The sequence below is a fragment of the Oculina patagonica genome, chromosome 4, assembly GCF_052425735.1.
Source record: "Oculina patagonica isolate OP01 chromosome 4, crgOcupat, whole genome shotgun sequence".
NCBI lineage: Eukaryota > Metazoa > Cnidaria > Anthozoa > Scleractinia > Oculinidae > Oculina > Oculina patagonica.
In genome coordinates, this window is record NC_135761.1 from 48,130,722 (window position 1) to 48,146,871 (window position 16,150).

General features: G+C 36.8%; 1 protein-coding gene and 1 pseudogene across 2 annotated transcripts in view; both read left to right on the forward strand.

Moving 5' to 3' along the window:
- LOC144652484 (uncharacterized) overlaps positions 1 to 16,150 on the forward strand; it is a 214,025-nt pseudogene that overhangs the window by 51,722 nt on the left and 146,153 nt on the right. The window lies entirely within an intron of this gene.
- The window catches only part of LOC144652677 (uncharacterized), a 33,558-nt gene that overhangs the window by 2,154 nt on the left and 15,254 nt on the right, over positions 1 to 16,150 (forward strand). The window contains exons 4-12 of the mRNA XM_078512745.1: positions 1,197 to 1,243; positions 2,223 to 3,309; positions 9,687 to 10,368; positions 11,211 to 11,390; positions 12,022 to 12,117; positions 12,908 to 12,964; positions 13,293 to 13,379; positions 14,855 to 14,950; positions 15,945 to 16,087. Of these exons, the coding sequence (XP_078368871.1) occupies positions 9,717 to 10,368; positions 11,211 to 11,390; positions 12,022 to 12,117; positions 12,908 to 12,964; positions 13,293 to 13,379; positions 14,855 to 14,950; positions 15,945 to 16,087 (1,311 nt within the window). The 5' untranslated portion in view covers positions 1,197 to 1,243; positions 2,223 to 3,309; positions 9,687 to 9,716. The remainder of the gene's footprint in view (positions 1 to 1,196; positions 1,244 to 2,222; positions 3,310 to 9,686; positions 10,369 to 11,210; positions 11,391 to 12,021; positions 12,118 to 12,907; positions 12,965 to 13,292; positions 13,380 to 14,854; positions 14,951 to 15,944; positions 16,088 to 16,150) is intronic.

Below are 16,150 nucleotides of genomic sequence, written 5' to 3' on the forward strand. Positions count from 1 at the left end.
TGCTGAAAGTGCACCTTTTCGGTGATAATGTATTATTCTGCCATAGAAATTGATCTGTATTCATTTTATAGAAAGAATTTGATCGCTACTTTCGAACTAAGAGAAAAAATTGATAGGTCACCGAACTATAGAAACTATAAAAACGCATAGAAAAAAGCCGCCATTTCGTTTATGTGCGCATGCTAATTAGGCGTAAAATTCTGCGCAGTAAGGACGCGCAATGCAATACTAGGGAATCACCTTAAAACAAATATACATTTACACCTCCAGGGGCTCCTTGGGATTAGTGATTGTTATTGATTACTGTCGATTGCTATCGATTTTTATCGATTTTTTCAATCGATAACAATCGATGATAATTTTTTTTGCGAGTTCTATTGTTATCAATTACCGATTATCAATTTGTGATTGATATCAATAGATATCGACTGTATCGACAGATTTGAGACATCGATTTCTATAGATTGACGTACTATGCCTGGATTCTTATAAATTACAATAAAGAAAAAACCCCAGATTCTAATTTGTTATGTGTAAGATCATGAACTTTTTTTATGTTATAACAACCAAATTCATCAGTTATAATATATGATAAGCAGCTCTCAAATTTTGCTGGCCTAGGACAGTGCATGTGACACTGTATTAATTAGCAAACTTGTGACTGTATAATTAACTTGTAGTCAGATAATCATGACATGCCCGGGCCTTTACCCATTATGCAAGCAGGCATGAAAAATTAATTGCTTGACAGGAAAATCTACTTGCCCCGGACAACCAGAGGGGAATTGTGGCTATTAGCATTGCTATCTTGACGGTTGTGACTGGTACAATGTTTTAATCCTTTCAAAATTTTCCAGCCTAAAGCAGTGACTATCAGATACTTTTGCCTGAATTATTTTTTCTACAAGAGTAGCAGGTTAGTTTTCGATCCTGAAGTAAAAAAAAAAGTTTAAAATGTGCCTGTCTGCAAATGAATGAGGAAAATATCATTAAAAGCAAATTTAAAATACATGTACATTCAAATGTACATCAAGGTTTACTAGGTTAATTGAGTGACCGGTATTTATGGAGGTTGTATGAGGCAGTTTGAGTTTATCATTAAATTCATATAAGCAAATCTGTTGCATTTCTAAATTTTGCTATATTAGGATTTCCATACCTTTTATGAGTTTTTGATGTGTACATTTTGTTTTTAGCGAGGGAAAACAGGAATTCAAGGGGTGCAGTTAATGTGATGATAAAGGTAAGCATTACATTAGTGTCAGTTTATACCTTTATTTCTTTAAATGCTCTGTGACAGAGTTTAGTTTATGTGAATCTACATTAGTGCATGAAACTTGTTTTTTAAGTGTAAAATTTGGGGTTTGAAATATGATAAGTGTTTTAACTGCTTGGTAAGTTTATGTCTCCTCAAAAATATCGTGATTCCTATTGAGGAATTTAATAGACACAATTTACATGTAACAGCACATGTAAATATACATACAAAATGTAATGTTTTCATTGTTCAAGAAAAGAGGGGGTGGGGGAGGGGTAGGAGGGCAAAAAACCCAACAAGATCTGCTACCTGACCCGACATATTACTGGAATAGTTGTAATTTTTTTTATTAACAGCTAACCATAATATCTACATGTAAGCTTAAGCCCTAACTTAACATAAATTGTCTTGTTGTGGTACTAGGCGAATAAAGAAATAGAATTTTAACACAGCTGAAATTTCACATGAAAACAAAAAGTTGATAAACTTTTAGAGCTGCTAAGGCCAGAAAAGCCAGTTGGGCTTGTTGATGAGCCAGCGCAGTGTTTTCTTAGCTACGGGTACATCGCTAAGAAAGGAAAGAATATGTAAGCTTTCGTGGAATTAATCACAGTGCTTTCAACAGCACCTGTCAGAGAGCAATATAAGAGTCTTAAGACACCTCATTTAATAGGGAAATCATGAATTTTAGCCAGTGATTCACCCCAAAACACCCATTAAAGCTCATCCATGTGCCAGGTCTTATTGATAGCACTATTAATTATGCCTTCATTAGGTCAAAGGATTTTTTGGTTCTGAACATATCACCCAACACAGTCCCTGGCCCAGGCAAAAATTGGAAAAATATATCTCTTTTTTATGCATCTGCAGAGTGTTCTGGACAATTTAAGCTAATTTAAAATTATAAACATTCATTTGATGCCAATGATCATCAACAAATCTTATGTTTTTTTGCCTTTTTCAGGGTTAACATGAGTAGCAGAATTTGCACAGAGTTGCAGACACAGAAAGAGATAAATGAACAATCAGATTATTATATTACACTGTATATTCTTCATTGCGTGTACAAATGTCCTGTGTGTAGAATACAATTTATTTATAAGGACAGGTGTAATTTTAAAGTTAATGAAATAAAGCCAGATAAGGTACAATCATGTACATAAAAAATCATCCTGCTACCTAAACATTTAATTCCCAGTGCCCACACTGCAAAGAACAATAATTATGATAATGAGATACACATTTCATCGATCTCTTAATGCATGGTAAAATGGTAAAATGGCAGGGTAAAATTTTTGCCAAGCAATCTATATCTGAGTTTAGAACTAACAAACAGTATTTATGCCTCTCCAGAATTTTTGCTAAGTTTACATGTAATTAAGCAAAGGGCAAAGGGACCCATATAAAGGAAAAAGGTGTTATCGTTTTGGGTACCATATATTTGGCAGAATGACAGAATGTCAATATTTTGCTTGCCACTACCTTTTACTCCAGTTTGGTGTTAGGCAATAATAAGAGTGTCATTGTTACCATTCCATCGTATAGGGCCCCCATTTGGGGAAGGGGGAAAGCTATGCAAAACTTTCCAGTTGTATGTACAGCTGTAACATACCAGTTATGATGGGGGTATGGATATGTTCTAGAGCAACCCTTTCTTTGTTCTTGTTTAACTTTGAGAGTTGCGAGTGTATCTTTAGAACCAAGGTTATGCATAGACTACTAATGATATTTTTGATTGATCGATTTTTTAAACTCTTATTTGGTGCTGTTGTTCATGGTGCAAAGGGATACATATCATATATAAAGTAAATAACATGAATAAAAAACAGTCTAAAAATTATTAAGGGGAAATAACTGGGGAGCTCCGCTTTTAGGCTTGCCTAAATCTATATATTATATATATCACTGTCCTTCATTAAAGTGGTGCCCGTATTAGAGTAGTTTTCAATGGATTGTTTTGTTTGCAGGAAATATTAATGAAAGAGCCAAGACCTCTTGAATGTATATTCTCCAAATCAAAAGTTTAAGAATGATGCTTTCAGCAAGAATGGGTGAGTCTTTATAAGTATATATTTAAGTGTTATTACTTCACTGCACAGACATAATAACAGTGAAAGCCCCCATAAGAGAGCATGTGGTTACTGTCTGCAGTAATATATATAAAATTTATTACAATTTAACTAAGCTTCATGAATAATCTAATTTGCATAACTTAGCTTATATATTTTTCGGCCAAGCAGCATCGCAGAATTTTGAATATTTTTTTACCCCTGTTGTCCCAAAAATGGGTTATTCCAGAAAAAATACACACCTCCCCGACGAATGGCAAACTGGAAATTCTCGCAGGAGGGGGGTAAATGGCCTGGGAAATCCAGGCGGGTGGGGGGATCTGAACCTAAAAATTCTTCCTCGGGGGTCACTTTTAACTTTAACTCAATCGATATGTTTTACCACTTAAAAGAAGAAGTTTGCTTCCGAAAATCTTGTAGTCTTCCAGTTTATGGTGTTCTTACCTCATATGCTTCAAGTTTACCTTCATAGGTCATTTTATTCATGAAGAACCAGCGTGATAAATGGATAACAACAACTTTACGATCAGAATAAACCACAGGTAACCAAAGCGTACTATGAGAGTTTGTATGGATGTACTAAGAAGGCTTGTATGGTTTTGAAATAAAGTTGAGAAAAATATCCCTTTTTACCGGCGAAAAGTTATAATAAACCTTTAAACCTTACCTGGTGTCACGTTTTTGTATTTCTAGTGCTTTAGAAAGTCATACGCGCGATTTTAGTACGCAACAGACGGTTAAGACGAAAATCGCGCGTATGACTTTCTAAAGCACTAGAAATACAAAAACGTGACACCAGGTAAGGTTTAAAGTTTCATTATAACTTTTCGCCGGTAAAAAGGGATATTTTTCTCAACTTTATTTCAAATCCATACAAGCCTTCTTAGTTCATCCATACAAACTCTCATAGTACGCTTTGGTTACCTGTGAATAAACATTGTCGACCGAGCATGCAACGCCTGGAACATTTTTACAGTACCCAGGCCACCCGAGCCCGTGCTTTGCAACATCCTCGAAAAATGCGAAGAAAAGACGATCGGTCCGGCTGCAGGTTGTACTTTTCTGTATATTTTAGCCAACCCGAGAACTTGTTTTACTGGCTAACATGCGTATACACAATTTGTGTATTATTTGGCTTCTTCCACTTTATTAATCCATGCCTTACGATCGATATGTGAACAAGTTTATGGAAGCCAGAAAGTGGACATTACGCATGAAAACTTTGAATTCTTTGAAAGAAAGGCAAGAGTTCTAGTTGATCTACAGACCCATATAGGTAACAAAATTTAAAATTATAATTGTAGCTCGAAAAGATTTATTTATAAGCTCAAGTAAATGTCACACTAATAGTACTAGTCCTAACAGAAGAAACTTGATCTTGTAAATTCGCGCCAATTTTAGGCCGCCTTGTCACCGACGACACCGACATGAACCGAAATTATAGCGGAGCTCCCACGCGCTGAAGGCGCGCGAGCGGAGCATCCATAGGCAGGCAAATGGTATCCTATTGAACCGAGAAATTTTGGGAGTCGCCTACGTCCGTACGTACGTACGCCCGTACGCACAGATTAGGCCTGGGACGAGGTTGCCCGCGCGTGGCTAAAGAAAAGTAAGGAAATTACAAACAGCAAATAAAGCTCGCAAGGCAAGACAAAATGTACACGAGGGGTAAAATTACACAGTGATACTACACAGCAAAATATCTGAGAGGTTTATTATCCAACTGCTGTGTTATGTATCGAAGCCTTTACGCCAAAAAAACAATATGGCTTGATGGCTCTCGTTCGATCACTTCTTAACCGTAAAACGAGCAATTGACGTTATCTTCTATCGACTGGATGATGTGGACGTTTCAGTTTGATATAAACGAAGTAATGTTATGAAAACGCGGGAAAATGTGTTGCGCAGTGTTCACTGTGTAGGCTGAATGAAACCGAGGGTATAAAAAAGAGCGACAGAGAATCGAGAACTTTCTTACCGTAATATTTCTCGCACGATGTCCTCAAAAGTCACCTATATTCCATGAAATTGTAGATAAAGAAAGAGGTGTACGATGAGATCCGGAATAATTGCGAATGATATTCCTTGTGCACGTCCAGTTTGCTAGTTTCTGTTGTTTGCGGATGAATCAGTTCGGCCGTCAACATCAAGAATACAACAACTTTATAGCAATGATCGTGTAAAAACGAAGCTAAACACTGCATGCATCAAGTCCGCTGAAGAAAGATACAGGAACCTGATGCAAGGTAACAACCTGTACTGAATTGCTGAGCCTGATTTATGACAGAAAATTTCATGATGTTTATAAACTTAAGCTTACTTTCTAAGCGCAGTTTCGATAGATTCTATGTCGGTAAAGTTAGATCATTCCTTAACTTAAGCAATATACTTTATTTGCCCCTTTAAGTCGCTTTAACTGTAACTTGTAGTACATTTAAGCTTACGCTTACATGTCAGTTCATTTTTTGTTCCCCTGAGTTGGTTTTATTTGCTATGGATTAACCGATTATCTATTGCCGTAAGTTGATTTTCTTTGGCTGTCAATGAAGTCGAATTCTAATCCCTTGCCGTGAGAGTTTATTTCTTATTGCTGTGAGTTTATTCCGACTTTCAGCCTACATTTTCTCGGCGGAAGAAATTTATACAGTATAAGTGACGCTTTTGGAAGTGCTAAACGACGACAAAGCAAAAAGCTCGAACAAAATAAACTTATTTAAACTAAACTTGCTCTGAAAACATGTTTACCCAATCTCAGGCTCAAGCGCGAGGTGAAAAATGTAAACTGACTCATATTTTTTAAAGTAGTTCAAACATTTTTTTTTTTTGGCTTTTATAGTGTAGTCCACTTTTACACTGAATAATTACACTGAATAGAGATGATTTAGGCCTAGTTCAGACATCGTGCTCCTGCCGTGCCGAACTAAATTGCAATTAGGTTCGACTGCAGCACGGCAGAAGCAGGACTCGGATTCAGACGCCGTGCCAGAGTCGTACCAAATTCAGGAGTACTGAATCTACGTAACAGTTAGTCAGCGGTGATCCAACAAAAATGGCGCCGTTTTCCAAATTGCAGCAAAAACTCAAAGAAAAGCAACAGAAAAAAAAAACTTTTCCTTTTGCGAGTACGGCGAATGGTTTTTGTATGCCCGACTAGTTTCCGAAAACTTGCTTATTTCGGATTCAGACCCGACAGCTTCTTCTTCGCCCTGTTCCTGTCATTAGTGTCATCTACTTCGTTGAATGAAACATCCTCGACGTGCTTTTTAGCAGAAAAATATTCATTGTATTCCTTTGGCTGGCCGCCATGGTTTTTGCCGTTTGACAAGAATAAAATTCAAATGCATACTTTTAAGTATGCAACTAGAGTCTTCTCCGTTTTCAAAATGGCGGCTAAAAACGGATAAGACCCTGGGAACGAGGTTGTGCGCATACTCCGTAATGGAGAATTATTCTCGGGTCTCCTCGTAACTCCTCGCGGGAACGTAATCCCACCAAAATACATTAAGATAATTTATGAATTTGGTTTGGTGCGGCAAAAGCACGACGTTTGAACCGCTCCCATGCTAGAGTCGTGTGGCACGACATGCCGTGTCGAACTAAATTGTTTTGCCGAAGTCAATTCAAACGTTTGATTCAGACGACGTGCTTCTGCCGTGCTTTTGTCGAACTTAATTCCTGTATTTAGTTCGGCACGGCAGGAGCACGATGTCTGAACTAGGCCTTAGTGTACGTTTAAATTTGTTTAAATTTTGCACATGGTAAGAAATAAATGATAAGTTTTAAATTTGCGTACGTGGCTGAGCAATCCTTTTCAGTAAGCCGATGTTAAGACAAATACAGAAAGAAAAGTGAGACGGGAATATGCCTGCTATTTTCTATTCTTAGAAAGCAGACAATAAACTCTTAATTAATTTTTAGGCCATGAGTTGTATTAAAGCAAAACGATAAGAGGATCGTAAAATTATTTACTATTCTTTAGAAAGGAGAGAATAAACTCTTAATTAATTTTTTGTCCATTAGTTGTTCTGCCTCGAGATTATGATGGATTTATATTTGTCTTGCACCTATGGGCCAGTGTATACATAAAAGCTTTGACCGCATATTTATCAAAATGAAAACATTGTAACTCCAGCAAAGATTAAATAAATTAAAGGGAAGCTCCGCCTTTAGGCTTGCCTAAATCTATTATATTAGTTTTCTATATTAGCGCAATAAGGACTTTTTTCACTGTTTTTTTCTTACATTTACATACGTTTTAAGACTTACATATTTCTTATCTTTTACGTTTATTCTATAACGGGAAAAAGCAAGTGGCATTTTCACTTTATAAATGCACGCACAATCGTTTGAAATGTTAATAATAATAATAATAATAATAATAATAATAATAATAATAAATATATTTTTATAGCGCCTATCCAGGCCTGCTCTAGGCGCTTTACAAATGTTTAAAAAATATATATATATATATAATAAAATCAATAAAAAAATTTTTTGACCCGCAAAATTCGCAATTTTAGCCCAGTTTTGAAGGTTATAATAAACAGGGATCTTTTGGAAGAAATGTTGCGGGAAGGAGGGGGGATCAAAAAGTTTTGCCATCCGTCGGGGGGGTGTGTATTTTTTCTGGAATAACCCAATACCCTTTTCTGCAAAATATAACAATCCCCTTGTACTCAGAGATAAATTCAGACATTCATTCCAAGCAACAGGCAAGGTTTAGAATGCATAAAGTAAATATAAATAACAGTTGATTGCATTTCAGACCATGTGCGTTTGTACGTAGTACACAACTCTTACCTCGATTTCAATCGATTCATCGGTTGTATTTCACAGTTGACAATCAAAATCAATAGTCATTCTATTATTACTGCCTTCTTGCTCTTAACCCTATTCAGACCGGCCTTTTTTGGACCTTCTCAGACCGGGGGGAGGGGGGCTTCCCCCCCTATGTAGCTTCCAGAATATTTAATCAATCACCATGAAATTTTTCTAAAATGCCAGAAAACCACCCAAAATCATTGCAAAGTACTCAAAATGAATAAAAATGTGCTTTAAACCCGTAAAAATGTAAAAATAATGCCATTTAAGTTGATTTTTATTAACAAAAACACGCAAAATTACAAATTTGGGAAAACATGCCAGTCAAAATGCCGTTGCCATGGTGATGTCAAGTTCCTGACACATCATCCAACCCTACCAATTTGTTGCCAGATAAATTTTAGGAAAACTCAGAAAGTTTGGCAGCGTTTGGTTAAATCTTAAAAAAGTTATAAAAGTTCAAAGTCAGCGCGGGCCTCAAAAGCCCCCCCCCCCCCGGTCTGAATAGGGTTAAAACAAATTCAAGAGCTCTCTCTCTGCCCTGACAAATGCCATTCGCAAAGCTTCGGGTCCGACGCCATTTTCAATTCCCATTTTACTTATTGCAGAATACGTTGTGTAGGCCACATTCAAAATTGCAGGGGGATTGGGTAATAACCTTTTCACGCATTCAGATTCTACCAAAATTTGTAGCGATCAAACGAAGCATAAATTTTTGCTATTTTTTTTTGCCATCGTTCCTGAAGAAAAGGGCAGTACGAGAAAGAGTTTTATGGCCAGAAGTTATTAGGTAAATCCTCGTGCCGTTTCAGGTACACTTTCGTTCTTACTTCGTACTTTGGAAAGTCTTACTTCAAAGCAATATCCACGTGTGAACCATCATGTTCCAACTATGTTCACCCATATGCACGTGCCAAGCATCATGTTCCAACTACAGCGGTTCATCAAAGCAATCAATTGTCGATCGTGGGCAGTTCGAAAGCGCCATAATGATTGTGAAAGTGGCTTTTTTCAATCGGAATCCTCATATTTAAGTAAATCCTAACAATTCCTCACCATATAACTCATATATCCTTCTAAAGAATTGTATTGTAATCGTAACAAGCTACCTGGAGAACTTGAGAAATCCTTGTGCCGTTTCGGTACGCCCTCGTTCTTACTTCGTGCTTCAGAAAGTCTTACTTAAACTTACTTACCCAGACTGTAGCATAGAGGTTACGTTGGTAACCTCAAAAATTACTATGTATACTTTGTCAGCAGTTGACAGTTGGTACATTTGTTAATTTTTTGTACCTGAAACTTTTCCTAGTTTGCCATCAATTAATTCACAACCACTGACATGCTGAATATTATAATGTTAATTAGAGAGAAGCCATAGGCACAGTGTACAGTTGCAGTACTAAGGATAACCATGACCAGTAATAAACTGATGTTTGTTTATATTTTTCCAAGAGAATAAATTTTCTTTAAAAAGCTTGGCTATACTTATTTGTTTTCTAATATCACTGCCGATTTCCTTATCTATACTTTGCTTGTAGGCACATCTCTAACAAATCCAGTTTGGCATAATGTCATCACCTGAGAATGAGGGTAGCAGTTCAATGGATGACAATGGAGACCCACCCCCTCTTAGTATCAAACTCACGAGACTTGGCAGTCTTCCAAAAACATTAAAACCTTCAAGTGATGTCCAGCTTCCAGTAGACATTCTGTTATTGACTGTTGAGAATTGTGAGTTCTTGGCATGTCATTATTACCTAAGAAATGCCTTTAAAAGTTATTTCCAATCGTTTGGTTATGCATACTTTGGAAACATGGGTGATCAGCAGAAGCCATGGAAAGTTGCTTTAGTGCGGTGTTCAAGATCAGATCCTGGTGGCTCTCAAACTGTTGCTAAAAATGCAGTTACCCAACTGAGACCCAAGGTCACCTTTTGTGTTGGCTCCTGTCAAGGTCTGAGTCGTGAAAAAGCCAAGTTAGGAGATGTGGTTATATCCTCCAAGCTTACAACAGATGCCTACAAAACCCCAGTGAGCAAAGATGTCGGCAACCTTATCAGAAATGCCGCTGATGGCTGGGAGGCACCATTAGAAAACCCAGAAGCACGAGATATCCAAGTACACTGTGATGGCGAGATTTTGAGTTGTCCTGATCCAGTTAGTGTTGAACAGCAGTGTAAATTACACCCAGGAGCCATTGCAGCAGAAAGAGAAGGAAAAGGTGAGGTTAGGCTACACATTACTTAAGAGCTATAGACACTAACACTCCTCCCTTGCCACTAGAGAGTAAATTATCTTGATAGGAAGTAGATAATTAATAACTTCAAATCTCCAATCTGGAGGAAAGTAAAGTAAATAAGTTTTGAGTGAGTCTTAAAGGCTACCAGCCAATATGATGTGTTTAGAAAGATAATGTCCTCAGCGAGCTCGCTTGTTGATGCATGTTGCGACGTGAATTACGTGTGCAGTAAGGATGCGCATACACAATTAGCGTGAATGTCCTTAAGCTGATTATACTTACTCTTGCGAATATCGCCATGATGTTCTCACTGTTCAGATTACTTTTGTCTTCTCTACACAATTAGTCCTATTATTGGTTTGAAGTCCATAAGTAACTGACATGCAGCTAGTGTCAAAAGACATACTATTTAACAATTAGACGGCAAGCTCGAGGTTTCTACCGGCTGATAGTTGGCGAGGGGCGAAGCCCCGAGTCAACTATCAAAAGCTGGTAGAAACCGAGAGCGAGCCGTCTAATTGTGTTAGCATAACCCACTGACCGATCTATTAAACTCAGAATATCGCTAGAATTGATTTATTGAAGGTTTTGATTGATAAAATTAAGCGAAAACTAAGCGCGCGCTCCGAGAGCCTTCTACGGATCAATAGTAGGCACCTGTGTAGCCAATCAGATTGCGCGATTACCAATAGTAGGTCAGTGTGGTTATGCTAATAATAATTAGTCACCATATTCATATACTTACAGTAAACAAGTGTTAATGATGTGCAGCATATCCCCTTTTACCAGTTTTTCTTTCGTTTTTTTCCCTTTCTTTTACTTAGGAATTTTTGCAGCAGCCCATGACATGAAGTCAGAATGGGTTGTTGTCAAGGGCGTGTCACATTTTGCAGATAGCAGTACATGTCAGTCATGGGAGACTTTTGCTTGTGTAATGGCAGCTTCTGTTGTTTCCAATATATTATGTGATCCTTTTGTTTTTGAACATTGGCCTCACTATGGAGGTATGTATACTAGCTTCTGAAGGTTTAGTCGTACATTAGTTATTTGTCTTTCAGATGTTGAGGGAGTTACAAGGGTAGGGGAAGGGAGCTGGTGAGCCTACTATTTAAAGCAGCTACCTGTTTTACCCATTAGGGAGGGGTGGAATGCTTAAGGGGAGGGGTCAGTGAGGGGACAGGCTGTGAGGAGCCGAAGGGTTGGAAAGATGAGAGTTTGCAAAACAAACACTTTAAACAGCTGGCCGTGTATGCTTTGTGTTGGATAAAGCTTGGCAATTGTTTATAGTCATGCACTTGCAGTCATCTACATTATTTATGTCTTTCTTTTTAATTCTTACTTTTTGTTTTACTCGTTGTTATAATATATTTTTGCTGTTGTTGTTCTTTAATTTATGTTCCGTGTATGTCAAAAATTCAAATTGTTACATAAGATTAATGACATCATTATTTAAAAAATGTAATTGCATGTAAACAAAAAAAACAAATTGTACTACAAACATTTGCATCTGAAGATTAGATAGGAATGTCGAAACATGTTTTGTAAAGTTAAAACTGTTGTATCCTTTATATAAAATACGTCTTTTGAGTTTAGATGTATCATGAGCTTTTTATATCTCTATGTTTCCTCTTTCAGAGGAGGGCAGTTCAACTATTTCAACAAAGAGAGATTTACCAATATCAAGTTCTCAGGATGCTAAACGAGTAAAGCTCATGACCTCTGACCTTCCAGGTTAGTAATAATTAAGAAATTGTGCATAACTATAACATTATCCCGGTGTTGGAAGTAACCACTTTCTTCTCAAAGTCATCAGTAATTCATCAAGTTAAGACAAAGAAAATCATAACTGTGAAGGACTGGAGGTTTGGATATCGATCACAACATGTTTTCACTGCAGCAGAGAATGGCATTTAGACTTAGTTTACCCCCGAGCACAAAAACCTAAGCAAAGAAAACATTCTGAAATTGCAAGAGGCTTGAGAAGAATTTTGGGTAAATGAGGCTTGAGTTTTTTTTTTTTTTTTTTTTTTTTGAAAAACTGTGAACTTTGAACAACTAACGTAACAGCTAGGCAACTAAGGTCTATTTGACAAGAGATCTGAGAACGAAATTAGGCCTATCTCAGATGTGACATCTGCCTCAGCTTCGATATCATACTGTGGTGCTGTTCTTGGTCAATGAATTTTATTCTGGTTTTTCGGATTGAAGTCAATATTTGGCAAATGGCTTCTTCATATTGACAGAATAAAGCTCATGAAGATTAATATTATAGTCTCCCCCATTCCCAACACCTGGCATCAATTATAATTGTGATTAAGTTTTTCACTATCTTCTACACAAAAAAATCAAAACAAGTAGTGAAGTGAGATGTGAAAACTCAAACTCCAATGGGTGGCGTGAGTGTGTGGAGTGAAGATTCCTTATGATGTCATGATGCTACGACAACCATAAGATGAGATAAACCAGCTACTATAAACTACTTAACACTTTCAAGTGCAATTTTTCTGTTTTATTTTTGCAGAATCCTTTGACCTAACGGAATTCCAACGGCAGATACAGGATATTTACAATACCACAAGTAAGGTTAAAATCATCCCATGGGATTCAGAGTCTTAACCATTCATATTACTGAGATATACACAGTCACAGCTATCTTGGGTTAAAGATGACAGGAAGGCTAGTGGAGAGACTTGAAGACTACACCGACATATTCAAGGGCAATAATTTTAACATTATCCCAAGCCTAGGCGTATCTTGGTGTATGGCAGGCCAGGAATTGGAAAACCTGTCTTCACCCAGAAAACTAACCAGCAAACTGACTAACTGACTGATGTTTTTCCATGGTTTCTTTTCGGTGTAGTTATGCGTTGTTTTTACCAGCACAATTTGTCAATGTTTTCTCCTTGCAGACACATCAGCAGCATATGAGAGTTCAAAGAGAGATTTGCCATGTTCAAGTCACTGTTCAGACCTTGAGCAAAGCAGTATTGCAGGTACTATTTTCAGGGGCATATGACATTGTAGCGGCAAACTAGCTTGTAGCGGCAAACTAGCTTTGTTCATTCTCAAGCACAGATTTGAAAATGTTATAAAGAATACCCATGTGAAAACAATACAAGTGGCCAGGCAGGCAGACAGCTCCTTCGAATTGATTGAATACAATTCATGCAGTTCACTGCTAATCTGCTTCATTCCTAACACCAGCCATCAAACTAAAATTCCTAGGACTCACGGAGCCTACTATTGTTTACATTAGGTAACTGAAATTGTCATTAAAGGGACTGTGTCATGGCTAAATGACAAAACCATAGCTTTATTATTAAAGTTACAAGTGAACAAGATTAACTTTGAAAACTGTTTAGCCCAACAATATTTCTAAAACCGATACCACAATCTGTTTCAATCTTCGTTGCTTTTGGCCATCCATACCTTCTTTTGTATTTGGTGTGTTTTTATAATGTCCGTCGACTGTTTAAAGAGGTTACTTTTATATCTCAATGAAGTAGATGGTCATTTCCCATGCTTAAATTGTATACTTCACAGAGTTGTGAGTGCAGGTCTTATAATTATTTGTTCAACATCCCTTTCAGGGGGGGGGGGAACTATTTTTGAGGAGTGCTTAAATAAAGGTGGGGGTGGGGGTGGAATTTTGCATTTCAAAAGTCTTCTGGTTTCCAGATAGACAGGACACTGTGTCTGGAAATCGTTATCCACACAGCTCCGTTAATTAGGCAGTGTGAGATATACATGTAAGCCAGCCTTGTTTAATAATTACCATTACTGCTATTTCTTTTAACAATAAATATAAACAATTTGTTAAAGTACTCCAGCACAAAAAATTATGGAGATCAAAACAAAAACAAGCACCCTAAAAAATTCCCTAAACACTCAGGAGAAAAATAACAAAAATATAAACACATGGCTGTCAACTGGTAAACTAAAAGTAGCACCACTCCCTGGGAGGGCGGAGGGTTCATTGAAGCAAGGACTTCTACTTTTTATTGCTTGTGCAATTACATATAAAAACGCTAAACTAAGTTATACCAGCAAAAATTGTAACATATAGTCAATTTGAAAATAAAACTGAAGCTGGGCAAGTATAAACCCAAGCTAAATGGTTTCATTTAAATCCACCTCGGACTAGTACAGACACCTTCATTAGTGTCCCCAATTAACCTAAAGCTAATTACTTTGACACTTATATAAAGTTCATTCATTCCCAACACTCAGCACTACCCCTTTGGTTTCCATTTTAGACAGAGTCAATCAACTATGACAAAAATATAAACGAGTGCACAAACAAACAATCAAAAATGAAAGCAAATAGGCTGGAATGTATAAAAAGGACAAAGATTATTTTATTAAAACAGGTTACACATATATTTTTTTATGTGCCTTAGTTAGATATAACAGGTCTGTTTGTCTAACTAAGCATCACAATTTGACAAGAATGTTTTGCTGCTTGCAGAGGAAGATACTTCAATCATTTCAACAAAGAGAGATTTACCATTTTCAACTTCTCAGGATCCTAAACGAATCAAGTTCTTCACCTCAGACCTTTCAGGTAATATTTAAGAATTTTTACAGGGATCTATAAAACTCTAAAACGATTACTGCATGTCTCAATGAGCCTAGTGGATAAATTTATTTGTGGCCAGGAACTTTCATAAATTAATAACAAGGTCAGCAGCAAAAATGAAAGGACTTAATTTGTCCTAAAGTTTATGTAGAATCTACTATACAGTAATCTAAAGTTTAATCTAATGTACAGATAATCTAATGCTGACCTTTTGTGAACTCTAAGGAGAGTGTGGGAGAACTGCAAAGTCCTTGTGTGAAAACAGTGTGAGAAACAAGAGTTTATAAAATTGTATTACCCTGGTAGTAAATTAATAAACTTTACAGCTGGCAGACTCAAAGTTTCTGTCAACATCCTAACACAGTAGTCTTTAATGTGACATCTACATTGAGGGGGTCTTTCAAAGGGAGACATACTCCCATCACTTCAAGACATTAAATGAAAAATAAAGAAGTGTGGGAGGGATAAAAGACCTTAAAAATATATAACGAAATATGTACAGAATTTAAAAAGATAACTAAGAAAAAAATAACAAAATTAAAGAACCGGAAGTATAGTCTCACTGGAAGTACTTGACCAGCTTGAGCTTTTACCCAGTGATACTGAGCATTATTTTCTCACTGCCAGATTGCTGTTATTGATATTTGTGTAAGTTGGATTTATTTGCTTCGAGGTTCGATTTATTTTTGCACCATTCGATTGATTTTTTGTTATTATTTTATACTTTATGTAAATGACCTTCGTTTTATTTGTGACCATTTAATGATATTTATACGCATTTCATATTGTGTATTTTGTGACTTCAAGATTTTGGCCGAAACGGAACACCATAAATTATGTTCTTGAGCGAAATTATTATTATACTGCTGTTCATATTAAATTTAGCCTGAAAATCTGGAATCAGCAAAATAACACCTGATCCTTTTCCCTTCAATTTGGCACGTCAAATAGTCCTAACTTTTTTCTCTACTGACTGCAGCCCAACTTACTGAGCAGCATATGAATGAACAACAGGAGCTGGATCAGTATAAAGAACATGATACTTGGTTGGAGTTGATCAAAGGGGACGACATTTCTTTATTTGGCCTGCTCAGGGAGAAACGGACGGACCAGCAACAAAAGGTTTGTGTCACATAATAATTATTAAATAATAAATACACCATTTAAATTCTTATCACAACCCAA